Here is a 25,535-nt window from a genome sequence, read left to right as displayed (position 1 = left end):
ATTTGAGTACACCTATCCCATGAAGCAGCTAGGTTGCTACTTATATGTTTGTCCAGAGGAAATTAGTTAAGCCCATGGAGTTGCATACTTGCTCTCCTTCTGAATTATAAGTAATAAACTCTTGCTTCTAAACTTCCAATGTTCTGTGTGTTCTTCCAGTTTGAAATATCAAACATCCTTCATGTGGCACACAACTGATACATCTGCTACCTGGGAGACTGTGGCTATGGAAATGCCTGAGATTGTGAATCTTGAGTTATAGTAAAGAATAAAGCTCATCATGGGTCTATACTAAGTCTAGCACTTATGGGGGGAATGGGATAGAGTCACAGCTGAGTACAGGTGGCAACTGGTCCAGGTTAAAAAGAGAGCAAATAAAAGTTTTTGCTTTTCACTACTAAGAAAGAAAAGCCCAATTTCAAAAAAACAAAAACTGCCATTTCTGCATTAGCAGAAAATACAGAAGGGTCTGTGTTAATTTGTAAATGTCTAAACCGTCTAAGACTACTCTTTAAAAAGGAGTGTATTGATGTTTTACATTACAAATATTTATAGGTTACCTGCATTTCATAGCCTATGTAACAAAATAAAATTAATAATACAGTGATTTCATCTGAAAATTCATGCAACAGTTAGCATCTATAATATCTCCACTTCATTTAAAAATTAATAGAAAATCTATTTTTTGCCTTTTTTACTTCCTAACCCCATTGAGAAAAATAAAACCCAAAACATGTATAGTAAGAAAAACAAACTCCCTCAATGGTTATATATATGTGTTATATATATATATATTGTTATGTTAATTTGGGTGCTTTATATTTTTACTTATTCATTTATTTAATTTATATATTAGTTTTCTCTTCCTGTATAGTTGTGCAAAATGATTTCTAATGCCACATGCTAACCTTTTATTTCATTTTTGAAAACAGCAATTTGGTTTTTATTTTTCTTCTTTTTCATCAAGTTAGCTAATGATTTATTTATTTTACTTTCAAGCTCTTCTGATATTATTACTTAACTTAATTTTTGTTTTCAAATTTATGAAATTCTTCAGTTTTCTGGACTTCTATTTTGAAGTGCAATTGAATGTTTTACTTCATTAGTTTTCTAGTATTTTTGTTGTATTTCATATTAATCAAAGAATTATTTCTCTTCATTAAAAAAAGTATTCAAATATATAATATATCTTCTAAGGACTGTTTTTGCCACATATAAAATTTTTGTTTTCACAATTTTTCATTCATTTTATTAAATTATTTGTTGTTTCCATTATTTGTTCTTTGATCCAACAATTCTACAGAGTAGTTTCCAGTTGTTATTCATGTTTTTTTTTCTAGAGAAACCCTTCATTTTACATAACTTTATTACAATGAGAATGTCAAAGGATTATAGCATATATATGGCATTCTATTTACATTATTCTTTTTTTCAGGTTTTTTTGTAGGGTTTATGGGAGTGAATTGATAGTCCTCCATCATTATTTTTCATTTCTCCCTTAAAATTCATTTACCCTTTTATTTTAGAGTTTAGAAAATATGCCATTAGATAATTTTATTTTGAGTATTAAAAGCAGTTCATTTTTCCCTGCAACCAAATACAGTTTACTTATTTATCTGTTTTATTGTATATTTTTCTGCTGACTTTCCTGAAATTATAATAAGCACCCTTGCTGCTTCTATTTTCTTCTAAAACACAATGGAATTTTCTCCAACCCTTTATTTCAACTCTATATACTCTTTATAATTCAAGTATATTTATCATAAAAAAGATGTTTTTAAAACTTCACTCTACTAACCTCTTCCATTTTATGAAAGAGTTAATGCTATATACATTCACAGCTACAATCTTTTACTGCCCTACATTTTATCATCTTATATTTTCTTTCTCTATACTCTTCTCTCCATGTTTATTTAGAGTTATTATTGTTCCCTCCCCCTTTTTAGCCCCCTTTTCACTATCCTTTGTCAAAGTTTTACGTTTGTTATATTTAATGATAAATAGCCCACCAAATCCACCCTCCTTCTTATATTTCCCTTTTTCCTCTTCTTTTTCTAACCCATTACCTTTCAGTTGAATGTCATTATACACTAAACTTTGTATTTCCTGCTTTCTTTTGACCAATTTAAAGTCCACATACACTTCCCCCATTCCATCCATGTTTGAATATATTTCTACTTATACAAACTTGTTATGTCCTAGCAATTTCCTCCATTCTTTCCCATCAACCCATCGTGTATATTCTCCAACCCCTTCTTTTCTTTTTTCCTTGACTCTTCAAAATGAAACTATATATCAGCCTTTTGTTTCAGTTTACTTCTTTGATTCCTATGATATTATGTTCTAAAGAAAATCTTAATATTATCTTCCCTCTCAATTAGAATACAAATAGTTCTGGAAGTGCATTTCAAAATTCTTTTTCAATTCTTATTTTTAAAATTCAAGAATATTTTAAAATAAGTTTCATTGAAAATTCACATTCAAAAGATAATACCCTGTTTTACCAGCCAAGTTATTGTTAGTTATAGACCTTTGCCTTTTTATCTTATAGAATGTTTCATTACATCTTCTCCATTTCTTTAAAGTGAGAATTAACAAATCGTGTCCAGTCTTTATTATGCTTCTTCAATATTTTAATTTTTTTTTACTAGGTTGTGATCTTTTTTCTTCCTAGAAGCTCTGGAAACTGGTAATTACATTCATGGGAGTTTTTATTTGGGGATTTCTTTCAGGAGGTTATCACTGAATTATTGCTATTTTTAGATTTCCTTCTTATTTTTTATGTCTGGATATTTTCTTTAATCATTTCTTGAAAAATGATATCTCAATTCATTTTTATTTTCCATGGATTTCAGGCAATTCTATTGAACTTAGATCAATACCATGAGGCCGATTGATGAAATAAGATCGATATATTTGAGAGCTCCTCAAACTCATACTGCCATTGTGTGTGTGAAGAAATATATATCTCTACCCCTACACACACCTGAGAGCTAATCACCAATTAATTTTCTTTACTAAAAACTATAAGTAGCAGGTAAAATTGTGACTATTAACTGCTTCTTGGGGGTTGTAACACAATAAATCTTAGAGTATTACATTTTGATCTGGTTTCTAGGTTAGCTATTTTTGATATGCATTCTCTTACTGTTTCCTCAATTTCATTCTTTTGATTCTATTTTAGGAATTCTTATTGATTCTTAGAATCATTCATTTCACTGGAGGAATTCCATGTGAACTGGAATGACCTTCAGGAATTGATGCAGAGCAAAAAGGAGCAGAACCAGGAGAACACTGGACACAGAAACTGATACTTTAGGGCATAATCGAATGTAATGGACTTTCCTACTAGCAGCAATGCAATGATCCAGGACAATCCAGAGGAACTTATGAGAAAGAACACAATCCACATCCAGAGAAATAACTGCGGAAAAAGAATTGCATTAGGAAAATATGTGATCAATCACATAAAATGATAGGGATATGATTGGGGTTTTGATGATAAAGGATAACGCAAATACAAATAACATGTAAATGGGTTTTGAACAATGATACATGTGTAACCCAGTAGAACTGCTTCTTGGATTCTGGAGGGGGTAGTAAAAGGGGTAGAACATCAATCATGTAACCATGGAAAAATATTCTAAATAAAATAAAATAAAAAGAAACTTTTATTTCCATTTGGTCCATTCTGATTTTCAGTGAAATTTTCCTAGAGTAAACATTTGTACCTTTTATGTTAAACTGCTGAGCTTTATTTCCAATTCTTTCTCATTCTCTCTACTCTTCTTGGGAGCAGATACTAGAGTAGTGGACAGATGACTAGGTCTGGAATTGGGAAGCCTTGAGTTCAAATTTCACCACAAATATTAATTCTATTATGCTGGGCAAGTAACTTAAAACTTGTTTGTCTCGGTTTCCTCAACTACAAAATGTTGACAATCCATGTTTCAGGTTATTGTGAGAAGCAAATGAGATAAAATTCATAAAAAGTGCTTAGCATAATGCCTGGAACATAATAACCCCATATAAATGATAATTCCATTCCTTCCCATATATTTAGTGTCTTTTATAATTAAAAAGAAATTCATCATTTCTTTTAAGAATTCTAATTTTTCTTTCAGCCATTTAAAAAAATTGAGGTTTTAATTAGAGGGGTTCTTGCATTATTTTCCTTTCCTGGATTAGTGCTTGATCATTCCTGGCACACTAACATTTTTTTCTATTCATTCATTTTTGTGACTGATACCTCAAAAGCTAAGTTTTAGATCTCTTTTACCCTTGAGATGGAATCAAGTTGAATTCCTATTCTGTGTACTACTAGTCATTCTTTATACCTTCTCCATTACCACAATCATCAAAGTCCTTCTCTAGTACAATTATCCTTGATTGAAGTCCTTTACTTTGCTTAGGGAGAAAGAGTAAGGAGAGGCCTTTCCTTTACTCCATCTGTAAATCCAGGAAAGTCCTCTTCTGGAATGAGAGACCTAGCTGAGGCCCTTCCTTTCCATCTGAAGTCTGTCAGGTTCACTTTAATTGCATAGGGAATACCAGTAAAAACTCCAATATATCTTGCAAAATAATTTGACATCAGAAAGAATAAACAACTCTATCTTCAAATGAATTATCTCTTAGAATATGTCTTAGAAATAAAATTCTATGCTGTTTAAATCATGGATCTGTAATAAATGAAAGTAAAATCATTAAATGTAATATTAATTAAAAAAAGAATTGTGGTCACCATCTATACAATTAACTCTCAAGTCAGGAGCACATTAGTAGCTCTTAACAATTAAGGTTTTTAATAAAAATGAAAATATAGAAAAAAAGGAAAATGTAGGAAAGAGAAAGAAAATATCACCTATCTAAAATAATGCCCTAAACGAATCTGGAATTTCACACAATCCCCTGAGTGCACAGCAGGCACCAGATCTCCCACCCCAGACCATCTTCTGCCACTGGACCAACCTAGAGAGATCCCTCCCTTCACACACCACACTTTTGACTTCTGTCCACCTCCATCATGGAAAGTATGCACATAAAATGGGATGCAGGGTAGGACAAATTTAGGGAGTGGTTTCGATCTACACATATCTATAATAGCAGGACATTACTGAAGTTTCTGTTGTAGTCTCACCACACATTCACATTTTCTTGTATTGAAAGTCTTCAAGAAAAAACCAGTGTAACAAGAGAATTATGTGGTTCACCTAAGAACAAATCCTGACTTCAGGAGCATTGTCTACCAGGAGAAATGAAGTTTAAGGTTTTCCCAGGCTGTTCTAATATATGTTGAGTTTTCTCTTTTAGATGCCATTTTTAATCCCATGTGTTGAGCTATAGCAATCTTCCAAATGGCCAATTATTTTCGAAAGAAAGGACATAATTTATTAAGTGCTACTTTCACATCCTTATTTCTCAGGGAATAGATCAGAGGATTTACGGCTGGGCTCACTATGGCATAAAACACGGAAGCTATTTTACCTTCTTTCAGAGACTGACCTAAAGCAGGAAGAATGTAGATGTAAATTATGGTGCAATAATACATAGTGACCACAATGAGATGGGAAGAACAAGTGGAAAATGCTTTCTTCTTCCCTTCTGTGGTCTGGATTTTCAGGATGCTGGAAATGATGAAGCCGTAGGATAATAGGATGAACAGAAAATTGATAATAGCAAAGAACATATCTGACACAAATGTCATTATATTATTGATGTAAGTTGAGGAGCAGGAGAGAGGCAATAATGGAGGAATCTCACAAAAGAAATGATCAATGGCATTGGGTCCACAGAAGGACAAGCGCACAGTTATGATAGTGTGGATGGTTGTATTGATCCCACTGACACTCCATACCACAGATGCTAAGAGACAGCAAACTGTCTTGTTCATCATAGTGTTGTAGTGGAGGGGTTGGCAGATGGCTGCATACCGGTCATAGGCCATAGCTGTGAAAAGCAAGAGCTCAGCCCCTATACACAAAGTTAGGAAATATATTTGGGCTATGCAGCCACCATAGGAAATGGTATTCTCAGTCATTAGGTTCTGTAGCAACTTGAGCACCACAGTGCAGGTGGAGAGAATATCCATCAAGGCCAAATTTATGAGGAAAAAGTACATGGGAGTATGGAGGCCTGGATTTAGACTGATCACAACAATAATGAGTGAGTTACCTGTGAAAGCCACTATGAAAAGTCCCAAGAAGAGGCTGAAGAGAAAGATCTGAAACTGAGGATTTTCAGAGAAACTCTTTAAGATGAACTCAGTCACTGATGTCTGATTATTTGATGCCATGTGAGTAGATTGTCAGTTTTCCCTTCATCAGTGTATGCCCACAAAATCCAATCACCAATAGATTTCTTTGTTCACTAAGAGAAGAAAACAAAGATCTTCATTAAACTTAAGCACATTAAAGATACTTCAATATTCCAAAATTAAATTTTGACAATTTCTCCAACTCCATTATACCACAGACCAAAAACAGAGAAGCATTATTTGATTGGTGAGGTCTTCCTAGGGCATTCAGTCTCCCTCAAGATTTAAATCATACACACACACACACACACACACACACACACACACACACACACACACGCTATCTCCCTTCAGGTAAATCTTGCTTTTTTCATCTTACCTTTTAGAGTATCCTTAATGTCTTTTGTTGAAAGTTAGACCAATCCCTTACCTAGTGATGAGACCAAATGAGTTCCATGGTAAAGTTCATTCATCTGAATGTGGGTGTGTGAGATGATCATGATTTACTTGTACTGTGACAGTCCCAAAATAAAATTGATGTCCAAGACACAGATATTGGAGGTGGATGGCCAAAAAGTGGTGGAAAGATGTTCAGCATCTGTAATGCAAACTGGCTCAGAACCAGGACCAGAATCAGAATCTAAGAATCATACAAAGACATGAATTACCAGACCTGGAGAGAGCAACACTTGAGTTAAAATCCAGCACCAGACACTGTGGGCAAGTCACTTAACCTCTGACTGCCAGTAATCATTTTCATATAGCCTCCCCCATGGAAAATCAAATTTCTTGAAGGCAATGTTTCACTGTCTTTAATGTATTCTATAAATATGATTTATCATCATTATTATCCCATATTGAGGGCAATGAAAAGAAACTTGGAAGCCTTGCAAATCAGGATGCTAAAAGAAACAGATGCAAAGAAAAAGAGAGGTAACTATGTAAAAAGAGAAGGGGAAAATTTGGATCAGCAGTCTTTGGCCTTGGTTTGTCACTTCTTATATCTCACGGTTCTCCCTTCCTTTGGGACTCCCATGTCTGGATCTACTTCTTACCGCTGTCCTCACCAAAGAAGATTCAAAGAATTAAAAATTAAGAATTAGAAGAATGAAGAGGTGTAGCCCAGCGCCCATTCTATACTTGTGACAATTGCTTAATTGAATCAAATTCTATAAGGATGGTATTGGCTAAGGACTTAGAAAGGAAAAGTTAACCAGTGCTCCATAGAGTCCATATGACAGAAAGTTCCCAGAACTTCCAGGTTATCTTCCTTCTAACAAAAGAATTAAGACATTGAAGAACTATATGAACCTTTATCAAGAAGAGTTATGTATTACATTTCTTTCCTTCCTCACATCATCCTGCAAAACCTGGGACACATATAATTACATTCAGATGACAGATGAAAAACCTGCGACTCACAGAGTCCAAATGACTTTCCCAAGACTGTGGACATAATAATGAGTGGCAAAGCTAGAACTAAAATCAAGATTCTTCTGATCAGGGGGCAGCTAGTTGGCTCAAAGGATTGAGAGTCAGACCTAGAGACAGGAAGCCCTGGGTTCAAATATGACCTCAGACACTTCCCAGCTATGTGACCCTGGACAAGTCATTTGACCTCCATTGCCTAGCCCTTATCACTCTTCTGACTTGGAGCCAATACATGATATTGACTCTGAGGCCGAAGGTAAGGTCTTTAATAATAAAAAAAAAAGATTCTTCTGATCAAAATTCAATTCTCCTTCTATTATGCCTTGCTGTTTATTACAAAAGGAATTCAAGAACCGTCATGATTATATAATCCCATAAAGGGAAATAGTTTAACTTCAAGTTAGTAATCACCATTATCTAACCTAAATTGGGGAAATTAAAATTATAATTGAGGCTAAATATAATATATTAATATATACTTATAATAAATATGATGAAAATATATATCAACTTCTCTGTTATATATATAGGATTTGTGTGCATAAAAAGACTATCAAGTGGCAAAGGAGAATTATACTTCATACCAAAATCACACAGGAAAAACCTTCATCTTTGATGATTTTCAAATGTTAAGACTTATGATATATCATTACAAGTATATGTATCATATGATGTGAGAGGCAATGGAGAATAGGAGAGAGAAGGCTGACTATATTGTCAGAAAGAAGTAATTCAAGCCCTACCTATGACACATATTTGAATAAAGCAGTATAATGCTGAGTATCCCAGGTAACTAACATAACAAGGTACAGCAGGTGCCAGACTGAAACAAATTTCCATACTAAATGTCCTCCACCCACCCATGAACTGACTGGTTTAGACATGAAGCAGAAGATGTAATAGTAGTAGAAGTAGAAGTAATAGTACTAGTAGTTAGTAATAGGACTGATAGAAAATTCTCATTAAAGAAATGCTTGATAATATTTTGACTCAATCAAAAACTTTAAAATGAAATTTTAAAAGGAGAGACTGAAATAACACATTTCATTCATATTAATAAATAAATCACTTCCTATTTTGTGGATGAACTCTGACTACATCTGTCTCTCCTCTATCTCCCCCCCCCATCTCATTTTTCTTTCTACCTGTCTGAACCTTTCTTTGTCTCCCACCTTCTCTATTTCTTTCTCTCCATCTCCCATACTTACTTTTGAAAGCTTGTGGAGATATAGAGACCTCTCATAAAAATATAAAAATGCATTATTTCTTCCCTGCTCTTTTGGTCACGTCTTTTTTTTTCTCATAACAAATGAGCTTCTATTTCTCACTTCTTATAAACCTCACCTTTTTCAGGTAGAAGGTAATGACTGGAAGATTCTTTTTTCTAAGTGCTCATTAGTTTGTGGATTCATTGGTCTATAAGTAGGGATGGAAGAAGAAGGCAATTATGCCCAGTCATTTTCCAAAGGTCAGCTGTAGAGAGCCCTGGGAAATCCTGTCATTTTAGGCCCTTGAGGAATAATTAAACTATGACTTCTGAGCTGTTAGTGACTTCACTTCAAAGTCATATTTGTTAAAATGGGAAGAAACATGTCCCCTGAGGACCAAGTGTCCATGACTGGTAGTTGAGGTTAGTCATTTCTTTCAATTATCAGTATAAGGTTTCCTAATCTTAAAGCAGGTTGAAGGTATGATGTTTTAATTCCATTAAAATGACAATGTGAGTGCCATGTTCTTTTGTTTACATGGTACTAAACATCTGATATGATTGATGTTTTTTTTTTATTTTTCCCTAGAGAATTAACAAATGAGTTAGCTATATAAATGGAACACATTGGAGCCTTAAATAGATAAACCTCTAAGTGCTAAGAGAATAAATCTTTTTATGACTTCTTTACATCTTAGAAAATAAAACAAAAGGGGGCAGCTGGGTGGCTCAGTGGATTGAGAGCCAGGCCTAGAGACGGGAGGTCCTAGGTTCAAATCTGGCCTCAGCCACATCCTAGCTGTGTGACCCTGGGCAAGTGACTTGACCCCCATTGCCTAGCCCTTACCACTCTTCTGCCTTGGAGCCAAACATAGTATTGACTCCAAGAAGGAAGGTAAGGGTTTAAAAAAAAAGAAAAGAAAAGAAAACAAAAATCTGGTAGAAATATATGATAATGAGAATAAGTAGAATCTATAATTAAAAATTTCGAATTAAAAAACTCAAGATTAGTCAGCCACAAGCAGCTTGCAAGTAAGCTTTATAAACTAAGAGAAACCCCAACAACCCCAAATTACAACTACAAAACTTAAATGGTTCTTGAAATTCAAGAAATCCATGATTAAATAGTGTATCATTAAATACAAAAAGAACTGTTGACTATTTCTGCCTGAGTAGAACTTTAATTTGTAAATGATCAAGAAGAAGTTTCTCTTCTTAAAAAAAACTTTTTGTCTTAGTATCAATACTATATATTTATTTTCTTTTTCTTTTTTTTTCAAGTTGGAACAGTTCATTTTTTCCCATTTGAATAAGTTTATTTAGTCAATTTAGAACATTATCCTTGGTTACAATAATCACATTATTTCCCTCCCTCCCCTCCACCCACTCTTCCGGCAGCCAATACACAATTTCATTGGGTATTACATGTATCCTTGATGAGAACTCATTTCCATGTTTTTGTTTACATTAGGATGTTCATTTAGAGTCTACATCCCAACAATATGCTTTCAACCCATTTAATCAAGCAGTTGTTTTTCTTTGATGTGGAGAGTGGTTTTTCTCTTGGTTCCTCTGAGTTGTTCAGGGTCATTGTATTACCACTACTGGAGAAGTCCATTACATTCGATTATACCACAGTGTATCAGTCTCTATGTACCATGTTCTCCTAGATCTGCCCCTCTCACTCTGCAGCAATTCCTGGAGGTTGTTCCAGTTCAAATGGAATTCTTCTACTTTATTATTCCTTTGAGTGCAATAGTATTCCATCACCAACATATACCACAATTTGTTCAGCCATTCCCCAATTGATGGGCATCCCCTCATTTTCCAATTTTTTGCCTCCACAAAGAGGCTAGCTATGAATATTTTTGAATGTGTCCTTTTCCTTATTATCTCTTTGGGGTGCAAACTCAGCAGTGCTATAGCTAGATCAAAGGGCAGACAGTCATTTATTGCTCTTTGGACATAGTTCCAAATTGCCCTCCAGAATGGTTGGATCAGTTCACAACTCCACCAGCAATGCATTAATGTCCCTACTGTCCCACATCCCCTCCAGCATTCATTACTTTCCATAGATGTCATGTTAGCCAATCTGCTAGGTGTGAGGTAATACCTCAGAGTTCTTTTGATTTGCATCTCTCTGATTATAAGAGATTTATAACACTTTTTCATGTGCTTATTAATAGTCTTGATTTCTTTAACTGAAAATTTCCTATTCATGTCCCTTGCCCATTTTTCAATTGGAGAATGGCTTGATTTTTTTGTACAACTGGTTTAGCTCTTTATAAATTTGAGTAATTAGACCTTTGTCAGATGTTTTTGTAATAAAGATTGTTTCCCCATGTGTTGCTTCCCTTCTAATTTTGGATACATTAGTTTTGTTTGTACAAAAACTTTTTAATTTGATGTAATAAAAATTATTGATTTTACATTTTGTGACTCTTTCTATGTCTTGCTTGGTTTTAAACTCTTTCCTTTCCCAAAGATCTGACAAGTGTTCACCGTTCACTGTGTTCACAGAATCTGCTTATAGTTTCCTTCTTTATATTCAGGTCATTCACCCATTCTGAGTTTATCTTGGTGTAGGGTGTGAGATGTTGATCCAAACTTAATCTCTCCTATATTGTCCTCCAATTTTCCCAGCAGTTTTTATCAAAAGGTGGGTTTTGGTCCCAAAAATTATCATAAACTGTCCTGCTAAAGTCATTTGCCCTGAGTCTATTCCACTGATCATCGTTTCTGTCTTTTAGCCAGTACCAAATTGATGACCACTGCTTTATAGTATAGTTTGAGATCTGGGACTGCAAGTCCTCCTTCCTTTGCATTTTTTTTCATAATTTCCCTGGATATCGATCATTTGTTCTTCCAAATGAACTGTATTATTTTTTTCTAATTCCATAAAGAAGTTTTTTGGTACTTCAATGGGTATGGCACTAAATAAGTAAATTAATTTGAGCAGGATTGTCATTTTTATTATGTTAGCTCATCCTCCACATCAGCAATCAATGCTTCTCCAATTGTTTAGATCTAGTTTTAATTTTGTGGAGAGTGTTTTGTAGTTGTGTTCATATACTTCCTGTGTTTGTCTCAGAAGATAGATTCCTAAGTATTTTATATTGTCTAGGGTGATTTTAAATGGAATTTCTCTTTCTAATTCTTGCTGCTGAGATGGATTGGAGATATATAGAAATGCTGATGACTTATGTGGGTTTATTTTGTATCCTGCAACTTTGCTAAAGTTGTTGTTTATTTTGACTAGCTTTTTGGTTGATTCTCTAGGATTCTTTAAGTAGACCATCATATCGTCTGCAAAGAGTGATAGCTTGGTCTCCTCATTGCCAATTTTAATACCATCAAATTCTTTTTTCTTCTCTAATTGCTACAGCTAGTGTTTCTAGTACAATGTCAAATAATAGAGGTGATAATGGGCATCCTTGTTTCACTCCTGATCATATTGGGAAGGCTTCTAGATTTTCCCCATTTATCCCCATTGCAGATGATGTTTGCTGATGGGTTTAGATATATACTGTTTATTATTTCTAGGAAAGGCCCTTCTATTCCTACACTTTCTTGTGTTTTTAGTAGGAATGGGTGTTGTATTTTATCAATGGTTTTTTCTGTATCTATTGAGATAATCATGTGATTTTTGTTAGTTTGCTTGTTAATATGGTCAATTATGTGGACGGTTTTCCTAATATTGAACCATCCCTGTATTCCTTGTATAAACCCTAGCTGGTCATGGTGAGTAACCCTTGTAATGACTTGCTGGAGTCTTTTTGCTAGTATCCTATTTAAGATGTTTGCATCTATATTCATTAGGGCTATTGGTCTATAGTTTTAATTTTCTGTTTTTGACCTGCCTGGTTTTGGGATCAGTACCATATTTCTGTCATAAAATGAATATATTAAAATTCCTTTGCTTATTCTGTCAAATAGTTTGTATAACTTTTGGGATTAGTTGTTCTTTGAATGTTTATAGAATTCATTTGTGAATCCATCTGGACCTGGGAATTTTTTCATAGGGAGTTCTTGCTCAATTTCTTTTTCTGATTACAGTCCCAAATCTTAACAAAAACCCTCAATTAAACCCCCTTTGTTAGAATTAAGGAAAGGTTCTTTGTAAGACTTTGCTAAGGCCAGGAAAGGTCTCATATCCAAAAAAGATCCAGACTTGATCTCACAGTCTCTGAAGATGCTTCAGGTTCACCAGGAACAACCTTGATGAAATACAGCAATCAGGAATTAGGAAAGGATAGGCACCAAGAAATCTGTAGCTAACTCCTCCAGAGATTCTCCAGAGAGTGAACTAACTGCTTTGGTCTCAGCCTAAGCCCCCTCAAAGTGTCAGAATCTTCCTGCTGGGCTCATTTCACTTCTCTCTGCAAATGTCAACACTTTCCTTACAATAGTTACCAGAAACAATTAATGATTTTCCAATTGTTTAGATCTAATTTTTTTTCTGTGAAAAGTGTTTTGTAGTTGTGTTCATATAATTCCTGAGTTTTTCTTGGAAGATAGATTCCCCAAATGTTTTATATTAGCTAGAGTAATTTTAAATGCAGTTTTTCTTTCTATCTCTTATTGCTGATTTTTATTAGAAATAAATCAAAATGCTGATGATTTAGGTGGATTTATATGTACCCTACAATTTTGGTAAAGATTATTTCCACTTGCTTTTTAGTTGATCTTCTTTGTTTATCTAAGTATACCATCAAAGAGTGATAGTTTAGTTTCCTCACTGTCTACTTTAATCCCTTTGATGTCTTGAGTATCCTTGCTTCACTCATCATACAGGGAAGGCTTCTAACTTATTGTCATTGTAGATGACACTTCCATATGGTTTTAAATAAATATTGTTCATTATTTTGAGGAAAGGGCCTTATATTTCTTAATTTTCTAATGTTTTAATAGGAATGGGGGTTGTATTTCATCAAAGATTTTTTCTGCATCTATTGATATAATCATGTTATTTCTGTTAGTTTGTTTATTCATATGATCAATTATGTGGATGATTTTCTTAATATTAAAACATATACACTAATATCTTAGTGATCAAACAATCTTTTTTCAGCTGGAGGTTAGCAACACAATCTTTACACTTAATAAAATTGAAAAATATATTTAAAAAACTAGGATCTTAAAAGAAGAAAGATCAGAGCCAAAAGCAGTAGTTCTTAACCTGCTTAAGACCCTTGTTATTTTAAATATAGCATCTCTATATGTCATTTTATTAAACATGATTAAATGATATCGTTATAACTATAGTCAATGTAATTTTTTCTACATAGTATTATTCATTTTATTTTGTGAACTTTATAAGATTGTTCTGAGAGGAGGTTCATAAATTCTATATTTTAATAAAAGGAGTCCATGACAATAAAAATGTTAAGATTCCTTTGTCTGAATAAAGCCAGATTTAATTGTTTTGGACACAATGAGCTTGAGAACACTCAGAGTCCTAGATCTAATAAATATTGAAAAGTTGTAACTGTAGCCTCAATGATGAATCTGTGTATGACATTTAGGGAATAACCCAGCTAAATTTGTCAAATCATAATACCAGAAATATAGTCAACCTATGCTATTGATTTTTATCTGGCAATAGAATGTTATGAAACAATTTGATGAAAATTTGATGAGCAATCCATCTGTGTGAATAGGTAAAGAACCATAACTATTAAATCAAAGAACTTGGAATTATTGAAATTGTGTAGAGGATTATACCTATATTCAGTAAAAACATTTATTAAACTGCAAGAGAGTCTGCTCTCAAAGAAGTAACAATATAATAGTGAGCCATAGCAGAATATAAGTACAAAGGGAAGGCACAGATTTGAGCAGCCTTTTATATACATGCAATATAGAAAGATCCACCTAGAACTTTCTCCCTTCCCACTCCAAAGGCTCCTAATATGAAACTGTTTCCATAACAACTCATGACTTACAACAGATGTGATCTCCATAAGTGGAAGGAATATGGAGATAAATTATGTGTCATTTGAAGGGTTAGAGAATATAGTTTATATTATTAAAAGCTTAACTTTGAAGTAAGATTAATGAAAAAAGCCCCATATTCTTGTAAATTTCACATCTTTAAATTTTGCCCCAAAATATGTATAATTAAAAAATTATGAATTTGTAGCCCCCAGTAGTGAGAGTGAACCCCAGATTAGATCATACAAAACCTTTGTATTACATTACATCTTTTAATAAGTTAATATTAAATTCTTATATACTCTATTCTCATTTTTTGCAATTCTCAAATTCAATTTGACAAGCATTTTTGGTAAGTCTAATTATTCAAAGTTGTAATCATTATACATTGCAAGTCTTAAACAATTTTTTCACTATAAATTTTGTACTGTCTTAAATTTTGCTGAAATTCTATTTTTCAATTGTTGGCCAAATATCACAATGAACTTATACTGCACATGTGTACCTATTCAAATCTTTAGCAAATCTTAAAAGGTTACATATATATGTATATATATATATATAAATTTTTTATCTATTCTCCCTCCCTTTCTACTCAAGAAAAGGGGAAAGAAAAAAAGCTGAACATATTTTAGCCTTTGTTCTCTGTTGACATCTTGGAATTTTGGGATCCAATTATCCCTTTCTTGTCTATATCATTTCTACCCTCTCCTCCTTGCCTACTGATATGCCTTGCCTACTCTATGAATAATGTCCCTTGTCACAGGGGAGGGGGGGAGGGAGGCTTACCTTACCTGTAACCCATATGTCTCCTGGGGTCTACCATGATGGGGCACCATTTGATAGATCCTAAGTGGTCCTGACAAACACTTGGGGGTCCTGAAGGGGAGAGGAGAATGAGATGTGGGGAGGATGAAATGCATCAGGAGGGCCAATGAAGCTGATAGCAATCTGGGGTTCACTCTTACTACTGGGGGCTATGTGAATTATTTTAAAAATATGTGTGTATAGACATATGTATAGACATATAGAAGAGAATTTGAAATTTGATCTATGATTTCATTGACAGGAAACATTCAATGAGGAAACGATCTCCACCAACGCAGGTCAGGACCTGCTCTGGAATTTACTCTTAAAGGATTGCCTATAGTACTAAGAGGTTAAGGGACTTGTTATGAGCAACAGAGTCTGTATGAGTAACAGCTGGGAATTAAGCCTATGTTTTTGGACTCAGTTGAATTCATTCTTTCTCCAGAATGTGCACTTCCTTTAGGACAGATTATTAGATAGACATTAGATAGATAGTGAAAGAGACACAGAGAGAGAGATAGAGAGACAGAGAGAGACAGAGACAGAGAGACAGGCAGAGAGAGAGTGAAGGAGAGGTATAATATGATATAATATTTAATGATGAGAATTAAAACTATATTTAACATGAAAGGGCATTTATACTTTATTGATTTTATTGACATATTGCTACACATACAAACTGACATGTAGGCATACCAGGGCACACACATGTACATTCATAGCACCTACAGTATTTTGGTTTCCAACACTAAAATGTTTTTCTCATTTAAAAAAATTTTGAACAGAAGAATTTTCTGTCATAGATGTATAAATCAGGAAACAATATAGAGATGTTACCAACTTGTTCAGATTTAAACAATACTTAGAAGAAAATAAACAACTTCATAAATTTGAGCCTTGTAATTCCAAACATATGAGATCATGGTAATCATCAAAGAATATTGCCAATTCAGAATATTTAAAAGTTTTCTTCTCTTAACTACATGCATAAGCAGCTTGATAACATACATATAACCAAGGTGAAGAAGCATGAAAATCCCAGCTTAATTTCGAAAGCATGGGAAGAGCTTTCTGAGGGCCATTTTGACCTCCTTGTTCCTTAGAGTATAGATCAGAGGATTCAAAGTTGGGCTCAACATGGTGTATAGAACACCAGCTAGTTTACTTCTCTCTGGATTATAGCCACAAATAGGACTAATATAGGCATAGAAAACAGCAGTGTAATACATGGACACCACAATGAGATGGGAGGAGCAGGTAGAGAATGCTCTCTTCTTCCCTTCTGTTGTCTGGATTTTCAGGATGCTGGAGATAATGAACCCATAGGACACCAAGGTTAGAACAAAATTTATAAAGCCATAGAAGGCATCTGCCAAGACAGTCATGACCCTGTTAATGTAGGTGGAAGTACAGGAGAGCAACAACAGAGGAGGGATCTCACAGAAGTAATGAGTAATCACATTGGGTCCACAGAAGGACAGTTGTGTCATTAGACCAGTATGTATAGAGGAATTGAAGGCACATATCAGCCACACACTAGCTGCCAACACATTGCAGAGCATTTTGCTCATCCTGGTGCTGTAATGTAAGGGGTGGCAGATAGCCACATAACGATCATATGCCATGACAGTGAAAAGAAGTAATTCTGATGATGCAGACCAAATGAGGAAATAGAGCTGGGTCATGCAGCCCCCATAGGAGATAGTATTCTCCTCTGAAAGCAGCCCTTGCAGCACTTTGGGTAGAACAGAGGAGGTACAGATGATGTCCATTGTAGCCAAGTTGAACAAAAAAAAGTACATGGGGCTGTGGAGGCTTGAGTTCAGTGCGATGGCTGTAATGATCAGGACATTGCCTGTGAGAGCCACTAGATACAAGGAGAGGAAACAGCCAAATAATGGAATGCGGAGACTGGGGTGTTCAGAGAAGCCTTGGAGGATAAACTCTGTGACTTGTGAATGGTTACTAATAGCCATTGAGCAAGGAGGGTTTTCTGAGCTTCTTGGGCCACACTTTCAAGGCTTAACCAAATGGTCGAAATGTGATGAGGAATAACATCTAGGAAAAAGAGAAAACTTTTAAGTACATATGCTTGATTTAAAACTCAAGTAATTCATTGAAATTATGGATTAACTTTCATAACAAGAACACAAGTAAAATAAAGAATATTCTTAAAATCAAATATAGAATCAATTCATATTAGGGAATTGATCTTCCCTTGTTCTCTATTGCTTTGAGTATTCTTTTTGTCAGGATCTGAAATTTGTCCAATATGAACCAATTTTTTTCTATATATGGTTCTACTCCGGGTCCTCCATTATTTGGTTACACATTATTTATCTTCCCATTCCAGTCCAGCATGGGTACTGCTGTTGTATCTTATATGTATATATATATATACACATATATATACATGTATGTATATAATATACACATATGTCTATGCATATACATATCATATAGATGAGGTAGAATTTTATTCATGGTATATGAAATGGAAAACTTATAGAAGTGATACCCTCCCTTCCCAAATGATCTACTGACTTTCCCACTTTTTTAAAGATTTCTACATATTTTTTTATTTTAGTCACCTTGGGAAGTAGATAGCACTATCATCTCTATTCCCAATTTTGCGAATTAGAAAACAAAGGTTAAGAAGTGTGTAGGGACTTGCTTCAGGTTCTTTTATATATTATGAGCTCCAGGGATGCAGAGCAGGATTTACATATGTCTTGTCACCTTCTGAGTTCTTATCACTATAGGATACCTATAGAAGGTGCTCAGTAAATACTGCCCTATGCATAGCCTCTTCTCTGTCTCTTGCTCATTTACTCTCACTCTCACTTGCTTTCTTTTCTTTAGAGTTTGAGGAATTTCCTCCTTAATTGAAAATCCAACTATAATATTGTCCCCATAAAACTAATCTTTCTGTGCTTCATACTTTCCTAGCCAGCTGACTAAATACATAGTATAATGTGATAATAATATTGATGTGACTTTTAATACCCCAATATAGGCCCCAATTATCCATAACTGTTGTTTTGAAAGTATCATGTCTTGTTTGGAAATATTCAATGAATTCTTATCTTATAAATTTATTTGATGTTCAGGTGAAAGACTTCAGAATCACCATCAAGACTATAAAGGGGAGCAGCTAGATGACTCAGTGAATAGAGAGCCAAGCCTAGGAAAAGGAGCTCCTGGTTTTAAATCTATTCTTAGATATTTCCTAGTTGTGTGATGTGTAATTAGAATCTTCTCCCCAGGATGCTAAATCCCAGGATCATACTTTTAGTCTCATATTATAACCTTTCTTTCTAGAAATAAAGTTTGTTTGTGTCCCAGCCTCTCTCTCTTTTTCCCTCCTGGATGGGACTGGGAAAACTTTTCTTTACTCAGGCTTCTAATTTTGTCCTTTTATTTCTTCTACTTCAAGTGATTATTAATACATCTTATAAAATATAATACTTGGAGTTATTGGATATTAATTTTAATCTTACATTATCCCAATACAAGTCACTTAATCCCAATTGTCTAGCCGTAATCACTCTTCTTTCTACCTTGGAACCAATACTTAGTATAGATTCTTAGATAGAAGGTAAGGATTTTAAAAACAGACCATCTAGGAAGGAGGAACAGAGAGCCAAGATGGCAGAGGAGAAGTAGTCACCTAGCTAAAGTCTCCCAGTATTCCTCTCTTCTAAACAACTTTAAAATAATTAAAATTAAATTTTAGAGCATGAGAGCCAAAAAAGAGTCATTTTCTTAGATTAAGCCAATTTAGGAGATAAGTAAGACACATCTGTGAAATTTGGATTGGTGCTCATCCATAGAGGATGCACTACTTCATTGGAACTGTCAGATGACAAGGTCAGACAACTGTTCAGAAAGATTAAAGATTAAAAGGATCCTTTGCTGACTTTGGGTCCAGTTGAGATTAATTGGCATTTCTATTGCCAATATGCAGTTCTGTGTTGCAATTCCCTGGGCAGGGAAGAGCACTACAAGACCATCATAAGAGAGTAGTTCCAAGGCAGACAATAGAACTATCAATGAAGCTGAAGAAGAACAGGGTCCCAGTCACAGTTCTAGGGCCAAATGGAGCTGGGCTACTTATAGATGCAGGAAAGAAGAAGACTTTCCCAGGTAAAGATCATAGTACAAAGAACATGACAATTGACCACTAGTAATGCCTCTTCCCAGATTACAGAACCTTGGAAGCACCAAAGACTTGCACACTCCTAATTTAGCTCTGAAAAGAGCATCACAAGAAGCCTAAAGTTTGGGACAGTGCCTCCCCATGTAGAGATGATGAGTCCAACTTTACTATGAAGTTCAAAATAAAGAAACAGAATGAAAAATGAGGAACTACAAAAAAAGAATCTGAATATAAAAACTACTACAGGAGAAGGAAAGATTAAGACAGAAATTCAGAAGACGACAATGTTTAATAAAACAAACAAACTAAAAGCAAAGTTTCATTTCTAATAGGCATGAATTAGCATCTCAGAGTTATTTCAATTTGCCTTTCACCAATCAACAATGATTTAGAGTATTTCATTCTATGAAAATAGATTGGTTTTATGTCTTTTTTTGATAACTGCCTGTTAATATCACTTTACAACTTATTTACTGGGAACTTATTAACTTATTAACATTTTTATTCTTATAAATTTGCCCCCTTTCCCTACATAATTCAGAAAAATTGTCTTTAACAGAAAGACTTGATAAAAAAACTTTTATATTAATTTATTGTCTGTTACATATCATTTTATCAGCATATCATTCCCTGATTGCTTACTTTTTAAAACCTATTTTTGCACATGTAATTTATTAAGCTTTAGCTGAATTTAGCGAAAGCTTAATAAATTATATGTGCATCTTTTTGTTTCAATTGTGTTTCTTGTAAAAAACATATTTTTGGATTCTAGTTTCTAATCCATTTTACTATATACTTCCATTTCATGGATCCTTAGGAATATCTCACTAGGATATTTGACCTGAAGATCATTGAAATCAGATATGTTGGCCATTCAGCCAAGAAATCTTAAAGGTTGATATTTAAATAAAAATGTTCAGACATTGCTTTAGTTTCTATTTATGCTATAATCAATCTACATATAATTTTGTTCTGAGGTTGATTATGCATTTGGATATAGCATTTTTTCTGTTATAATGTATTCATATTTTGGACAGGGCTCACTCATGGTATGAATTAAATAGGTAAAATATAATAAGGCTACTTTTAAAGACTACAAGGTGAATAGGTTAATTTTAAAATCAATTACACAAGTAAGGATTGGACACTCCTGTCTATACAACATTTAACTTGTGAGTATGTGGGGGAAGAATAGAGAATTAAATTGATTGATTTACCATTATTGGCAAGAGTAGGTTATGAGAACCAAAATCATGAATATTTCCTTAGCATTCATTAATGAAAATAAAAAATAGTAAAAGAAATGAAAATTCTATTGAACTCTGAATATCTAAAATATTGCATTTATTCCATAGAAACACATTTTAATAACAACTTCAGCCACATGAAATTCATCCAGAGAAAGGAGTCCAGAATAATGAGCAGTTAAAAATTTTTAAATAAGGTTTGACTAAATGATCCAGGGTTTTTACCTTGTAAAAGACCATAAATATCAGTCTTCAAACAGTTGAACAAATATTCAAAATGTCAAAGGTGTAGAAGAGGGACAAGCCTTTACCCTACAGAGGAAAACCAAGTTGGAATTTAAAAGGATACAGTTTCAGATCAATACTCATAACAATTGGATTTTAAAACAAAAAGCATTATTCCTCTTCTTGAATTTCAAAAGAAAAGGACCTTTAAAAAACTAGTCCAACATCTGTACTCAGAGCAATATGAAGAAAGTTTCCCATTCATCAATGGAATTATATAAAGCTCCTGTAAAATGACTGTTCTCCATTTTGTTTCAATCAAATATTACTTTAATTTTACTGTTCCAATATTAGCCACCATGAAGCAAATCAAGAGAATGTTGAATAGAAAAGATGGTCTTGATGCTGTGGTTGGTTAAAATGAGTATCTAAATCCACCACTATAATTCTCTCTTTTCTTCCTGTTCAATTCTGCCTACTTTTCATTTGCCATAATGGAAAATGTCATCTAGGCTGTATTAGCAGGTTTTTTTGGGGTTCACTTGTTTATATCATGAACATCTTTTGTAATTTCATGAAGTTTGTGGATATCTTTGAAATAATTTTAAATGCAAATATTAAAATACACAGATTATCACAGGAATTTGTTTAAATGGAGTGATCAAAATATTTAATAAACAAATATAAGCTCTTGAACCCCCAACTAAGAACACCTGAGAGTGAGTTTTTCCACATTCTAGGATTTCCAAAGGAAGCTGAATGGCCATTTGTTGTCAAGAAGAACACAAGACACAGCGTTAGGGTAAAATAAACTAGCATCTCTTTCACCTCGGAGATGCTGTGGTTCTCTGACCAAATCCAGCTACTCTTTTCTTCTTTTTTTGGATCCCTGCCTAGTCATGGCAGATGGGCTAACATAGCTCCATGGAACTCTAAGCTATACAACACAAGGTCACCCAAGATGCACTGGTGATTGGGGGGAATTCTGACAAAAGGAAATCCTTTGAGAAAGGGCATGGCAAACCTCTCCAGTATCTTTGCAAAGAAAACCCAGGGAGAGTATTCACATGATAAAAGCTTCCTATATCTTGTAGAAATAACATAAAAAGTTATATTCATCATGAGATACTGCAATGCTAAAGTAGAACATAAGAAACTGGAATGATTGTAATAATTTATTACATGTGCATAACAAATAATGTGAATTATATTAATGGCATGTTATATATTATGTTACATGTTTAAAATAAAGATAAATGTCCACTTCTAAAAAAATTGGAATCACAGACAAGTCTGGATTTATAATAAGAAGTGGAAGCAGGGCAGAGACTAACAGAGTTTTGTCAAGATGACTTTGCTAGTCATAGCAAACTCTTGTTCAACAACCCAGAAAATGGCTCTACATATGGACAACATCAGACAATTAATAATGAAATCAGATCAATTATATACGTTGCAGTCAGAGGTAAGGAAGCTCTATGCAAAGAGCTAAAACATGTCCTGGATCTGACTGTTACTCAGATCATGAGTTCAGTTTGCAAAATTCAGTTTTGAATTGAAGAAAATAGGAAAAATCACCAAACCATATAGCTATGACCAAAAATCATTCATTGTGAATATGAAGTGAAAGGGAGGAATAGATTTAAAGTAGAACTATGGACAGAGATTCACACTTGTTCACTATGTGACTCTGGGCAAGTCACTTAACCCTGTTTGCCTCATTTGGATCATTTATAAATTGAGATAGGAAAAGAAATGGCAAACTACTCCAGTATATTTGCCAAGAAAATCCCAAATGGGGATGTGAAGAGTTGTGCACAATTGAAAAATGAATGACAAAATGATGATAGCTAAGATTTGTATGTAGTATACTAAAGTAATTCTTTTCCTTCAAATTTCTATTCAGCTAGCAATTCTTCTCTCATATCCTCAGTATTGACTAAGTAAAATTGTTTATTCAAATGTCTCCTTTTTAAATTTTAAATTCCTTAAAGGAAAGGCAGTGGCCACATCACCTTTTCAGCACCTAACACAATGTCTACACAGAATTAACAAAGTTCTGTTGAATGAAATGGAATGACATTCATGGGACTGAAAGGAAAGGCCATTTTCATTAGATAGTGCCACGAACAAGGAGGGAACTTAGAGTTCAGCTATTAAATCCATTCATTTTACAAGTCAGGAAACTGAGGTCCAAGTAGTGAAGTGATTGACCAACATCAAGCAACTGGTCAGTGTAAAAAACTAGAATTTGAATCCAATTCCTCTGACTCCAGGGCCAATGCTTTTCCTATTATATCTTTCTAATTACCTTGTAATGTGAACCTGAAACTTTCACTGTGAAAACCTAATGTATGCTCAAAATACTTTTCAGTGAAATATTTTTTAAAATGATGAAGGTAATTATCTATTCATTTCATGTTTTTAGTTACCTGGATTTATTTCTTTTTACTAAGCCACTTTGTGACATCATGATTCAAAGATCATAATTTTAGTTCAAAAGGGGAAACATCAACTTAGAGCAATGAATTTATATGAATGAGGCTGCAAAGACAATAAGCCCCAATGGCAGAATTCGAATGCAACGTAAAAGCAGAAATTGACATGTCATATTGGCTACTTAAATCCAAGTGACCTGTTATCTACTTGTGAATGGAATCACAGAATTTCAAAACTAGGAGTTGGTTCAATAGCTAACATTCCATAACCCATAGATTTTCTTATATAATTTCCCAGAAAGTTGTCATTCAGCTTACACTTGAGGACCATCCAATAAATGGAAAATTCCCTGCCTCTATATAGAGCCTATTCCGTTCTGGATAATTCTGATCTAAGGGTATTTTCTCCATACATCAAGACTAAATTTGCTTCTTTGTAACTTCCCTCCATGGCTCCTATCTCTCTTTTCTGGGGCTTTCCATAAATAGGGAATGAACCTACAAATTCATTCACTTAGGGAACTTCCAGATAAGGAAACTCCCTCTATCCATACCAGTAAGCACCTGCTCTTGTTTGGTCTTAGAGAGTTACCTAGAATATTAAGAAGTTAAGAAACTTGCCCAGATCACATAGTATGTGGCTAAGGTCTGAATTCCACCCAGGGCCACCTGGATTCATGGACACTCATGTGTGACCCACGTCTGAACGTGGAGATAGTCAAACCTTTCTTCCACATATGTGAAATCTGTTATCACATCACTTGTCCCCTAGCCCTTCAACTCTGCATGGACATGATAGAGGAGTGAGGCAAACGTTTGCCAGTCTTGTGTCATTCTCCTGAAACTTCCTTTTAAGAGGTGTTTGCTGATGAATGATATATCAGTGACTAACATTATTTTCTAAGTATTCATCAAGAATTACAACAACAAAGCACATAAGAAAAAGAATTCAACAGGTCACTAAGAATCCTGACTATTCAAAAGAACAGGATAATGCCTTCTCATACTCACAGAATGTCTTCTGTTCTAAGCTTCCTGGGTTCCTGCTTTCAATCAATCATAAAGGAAAAAAATTTAAAAGTATTGATCTTGTGAGTGGAGGTTTCAAAATAAACTCGTTTCTTGAGCAAAACAGTCATAGCCCTCTGAGCCAAGCGTCAAATGGTCTTTAAGAAGACCTCAGTTAATTTAAAGTATATGCATATATCAGCTCCAGAGACCCTTGGGGACTGTACTTGAAAGGGAAAGCTCCAAGGGCCAATTAAATATCCCTCTCAATAGCTCACTCAAAATGTGCTTTTTTGATGTAACAAATGGATGATGATACTTTCAGAAGCAGTTCTGAAAGCTGAGTAAAGTTACTGTGGCTATCAAGTAAAGAGCAAACAAGGTAGCTGTAATCCTTTCAGATGATGTGCAGAATCAACACTGTACCTCCCAGCATTTGAGCTTAAACAATTAGCAGTTGTTATGTTTCATTATTATTTATTTTCTATTGCTAAATTAAGCATTTCTAGAATCACCAGGTGGAAGGATGAGGCAGGGTACAATTTGTGATCCTTTTTTCTTCTCTCTCCATGTTGCCACAGGATTTTCATGAAATCAATCATGTCTTCACTTCCTTTTCTCCCATGAACTCCCCAATTGGTGTCTAAACAGATATTCCAACTGATCATAGGGGAAGTTTTGCTTCATCAGAAGCAGTATTGGTCCCAAGATCACACCATCTATTACAAAGGGATATGGCATCTTTTTCCGTGGTCTTCTTTGTATTTAGAAATGTTGGTTGGTGATGATTAAGTTAATAATATTTCTTAAAAAGAAATTAGAA

The 25,535-nt window shown here is 34.2% G+C and overlaps 2 protein-coding genes across 2 annotated transcripts; both read right to left on the bottom strand.

Annotated features, from left to right (window-relative positions):
• Positions 1-5,285: 5,285 nt before the first annotated feature.
• Positions 5,286-6,292, bottom strand: LOC100028436 (olfactory receptor 13A1-like). Its single transcript, XM_001378433.4, has one exon. The coding sequence runs from the start codon at positions 6,290-6,292 to the stop codon at positions 5,363-5,365; it is 930 nt and encodes a 309-aa protein (XP_001378470.3). The 3' UTR covers positions 5,286-5,362.
• A 10,386-nt stretch (positions 6,293-16,678) lies between these two features.
• LOC100028415 (olfactory receptor 13A1-like) lies at positions 16,679-17,611 on the bottom strand. Its single transcript, XM_001378413.4, has one exon. It carries the CDS (start codon positions 17,609-17,611, stop codon positions 16,679-16,681), a length of 933 nt encoding a protein of 310 aa, XP_001378450.3.
• Positions 17,612-25,535: the final 7,924 nt, after the last annotated feature.

Source organism: Monodelphis domestica, chromosome 1 (genome assembly GCF_027887165.1).
Source record: "Monodelphis domestica isolate mMonDom1 chromosome 1, mMonDom1.pri, whole genome shotgun sequence".
In the NCBI taxonomy this organism is placed as follows: domain Eukaryota; kingdom Metazoa; phylum Chordata; class Mammalia; order Didelphimorphia; family Didelphidae; genus Monodelphis; species Monodelphis domestica.
The sequence above is the reverse complement of the archived record's forward strand: the minus strand, read 5'-3'. Positions and strand labels throughout refer to the sequence as shown.

Coding starts and splice junctions, on each gene's coding strand:
- LOC100028436 (XM_001378433.4), bottom strand. CDS start 6,292: ATGGCATCAAATAATCAGACATCAGTGACTGAGTTCATCTTAAAGAGT.
- LOC100028415 (XM_001378413.4), bottom strand. CDS start 17,611: ATGGCTATTAGTAACCATTCACAAGTCACAGAGTTTATCCTCCAAGGC.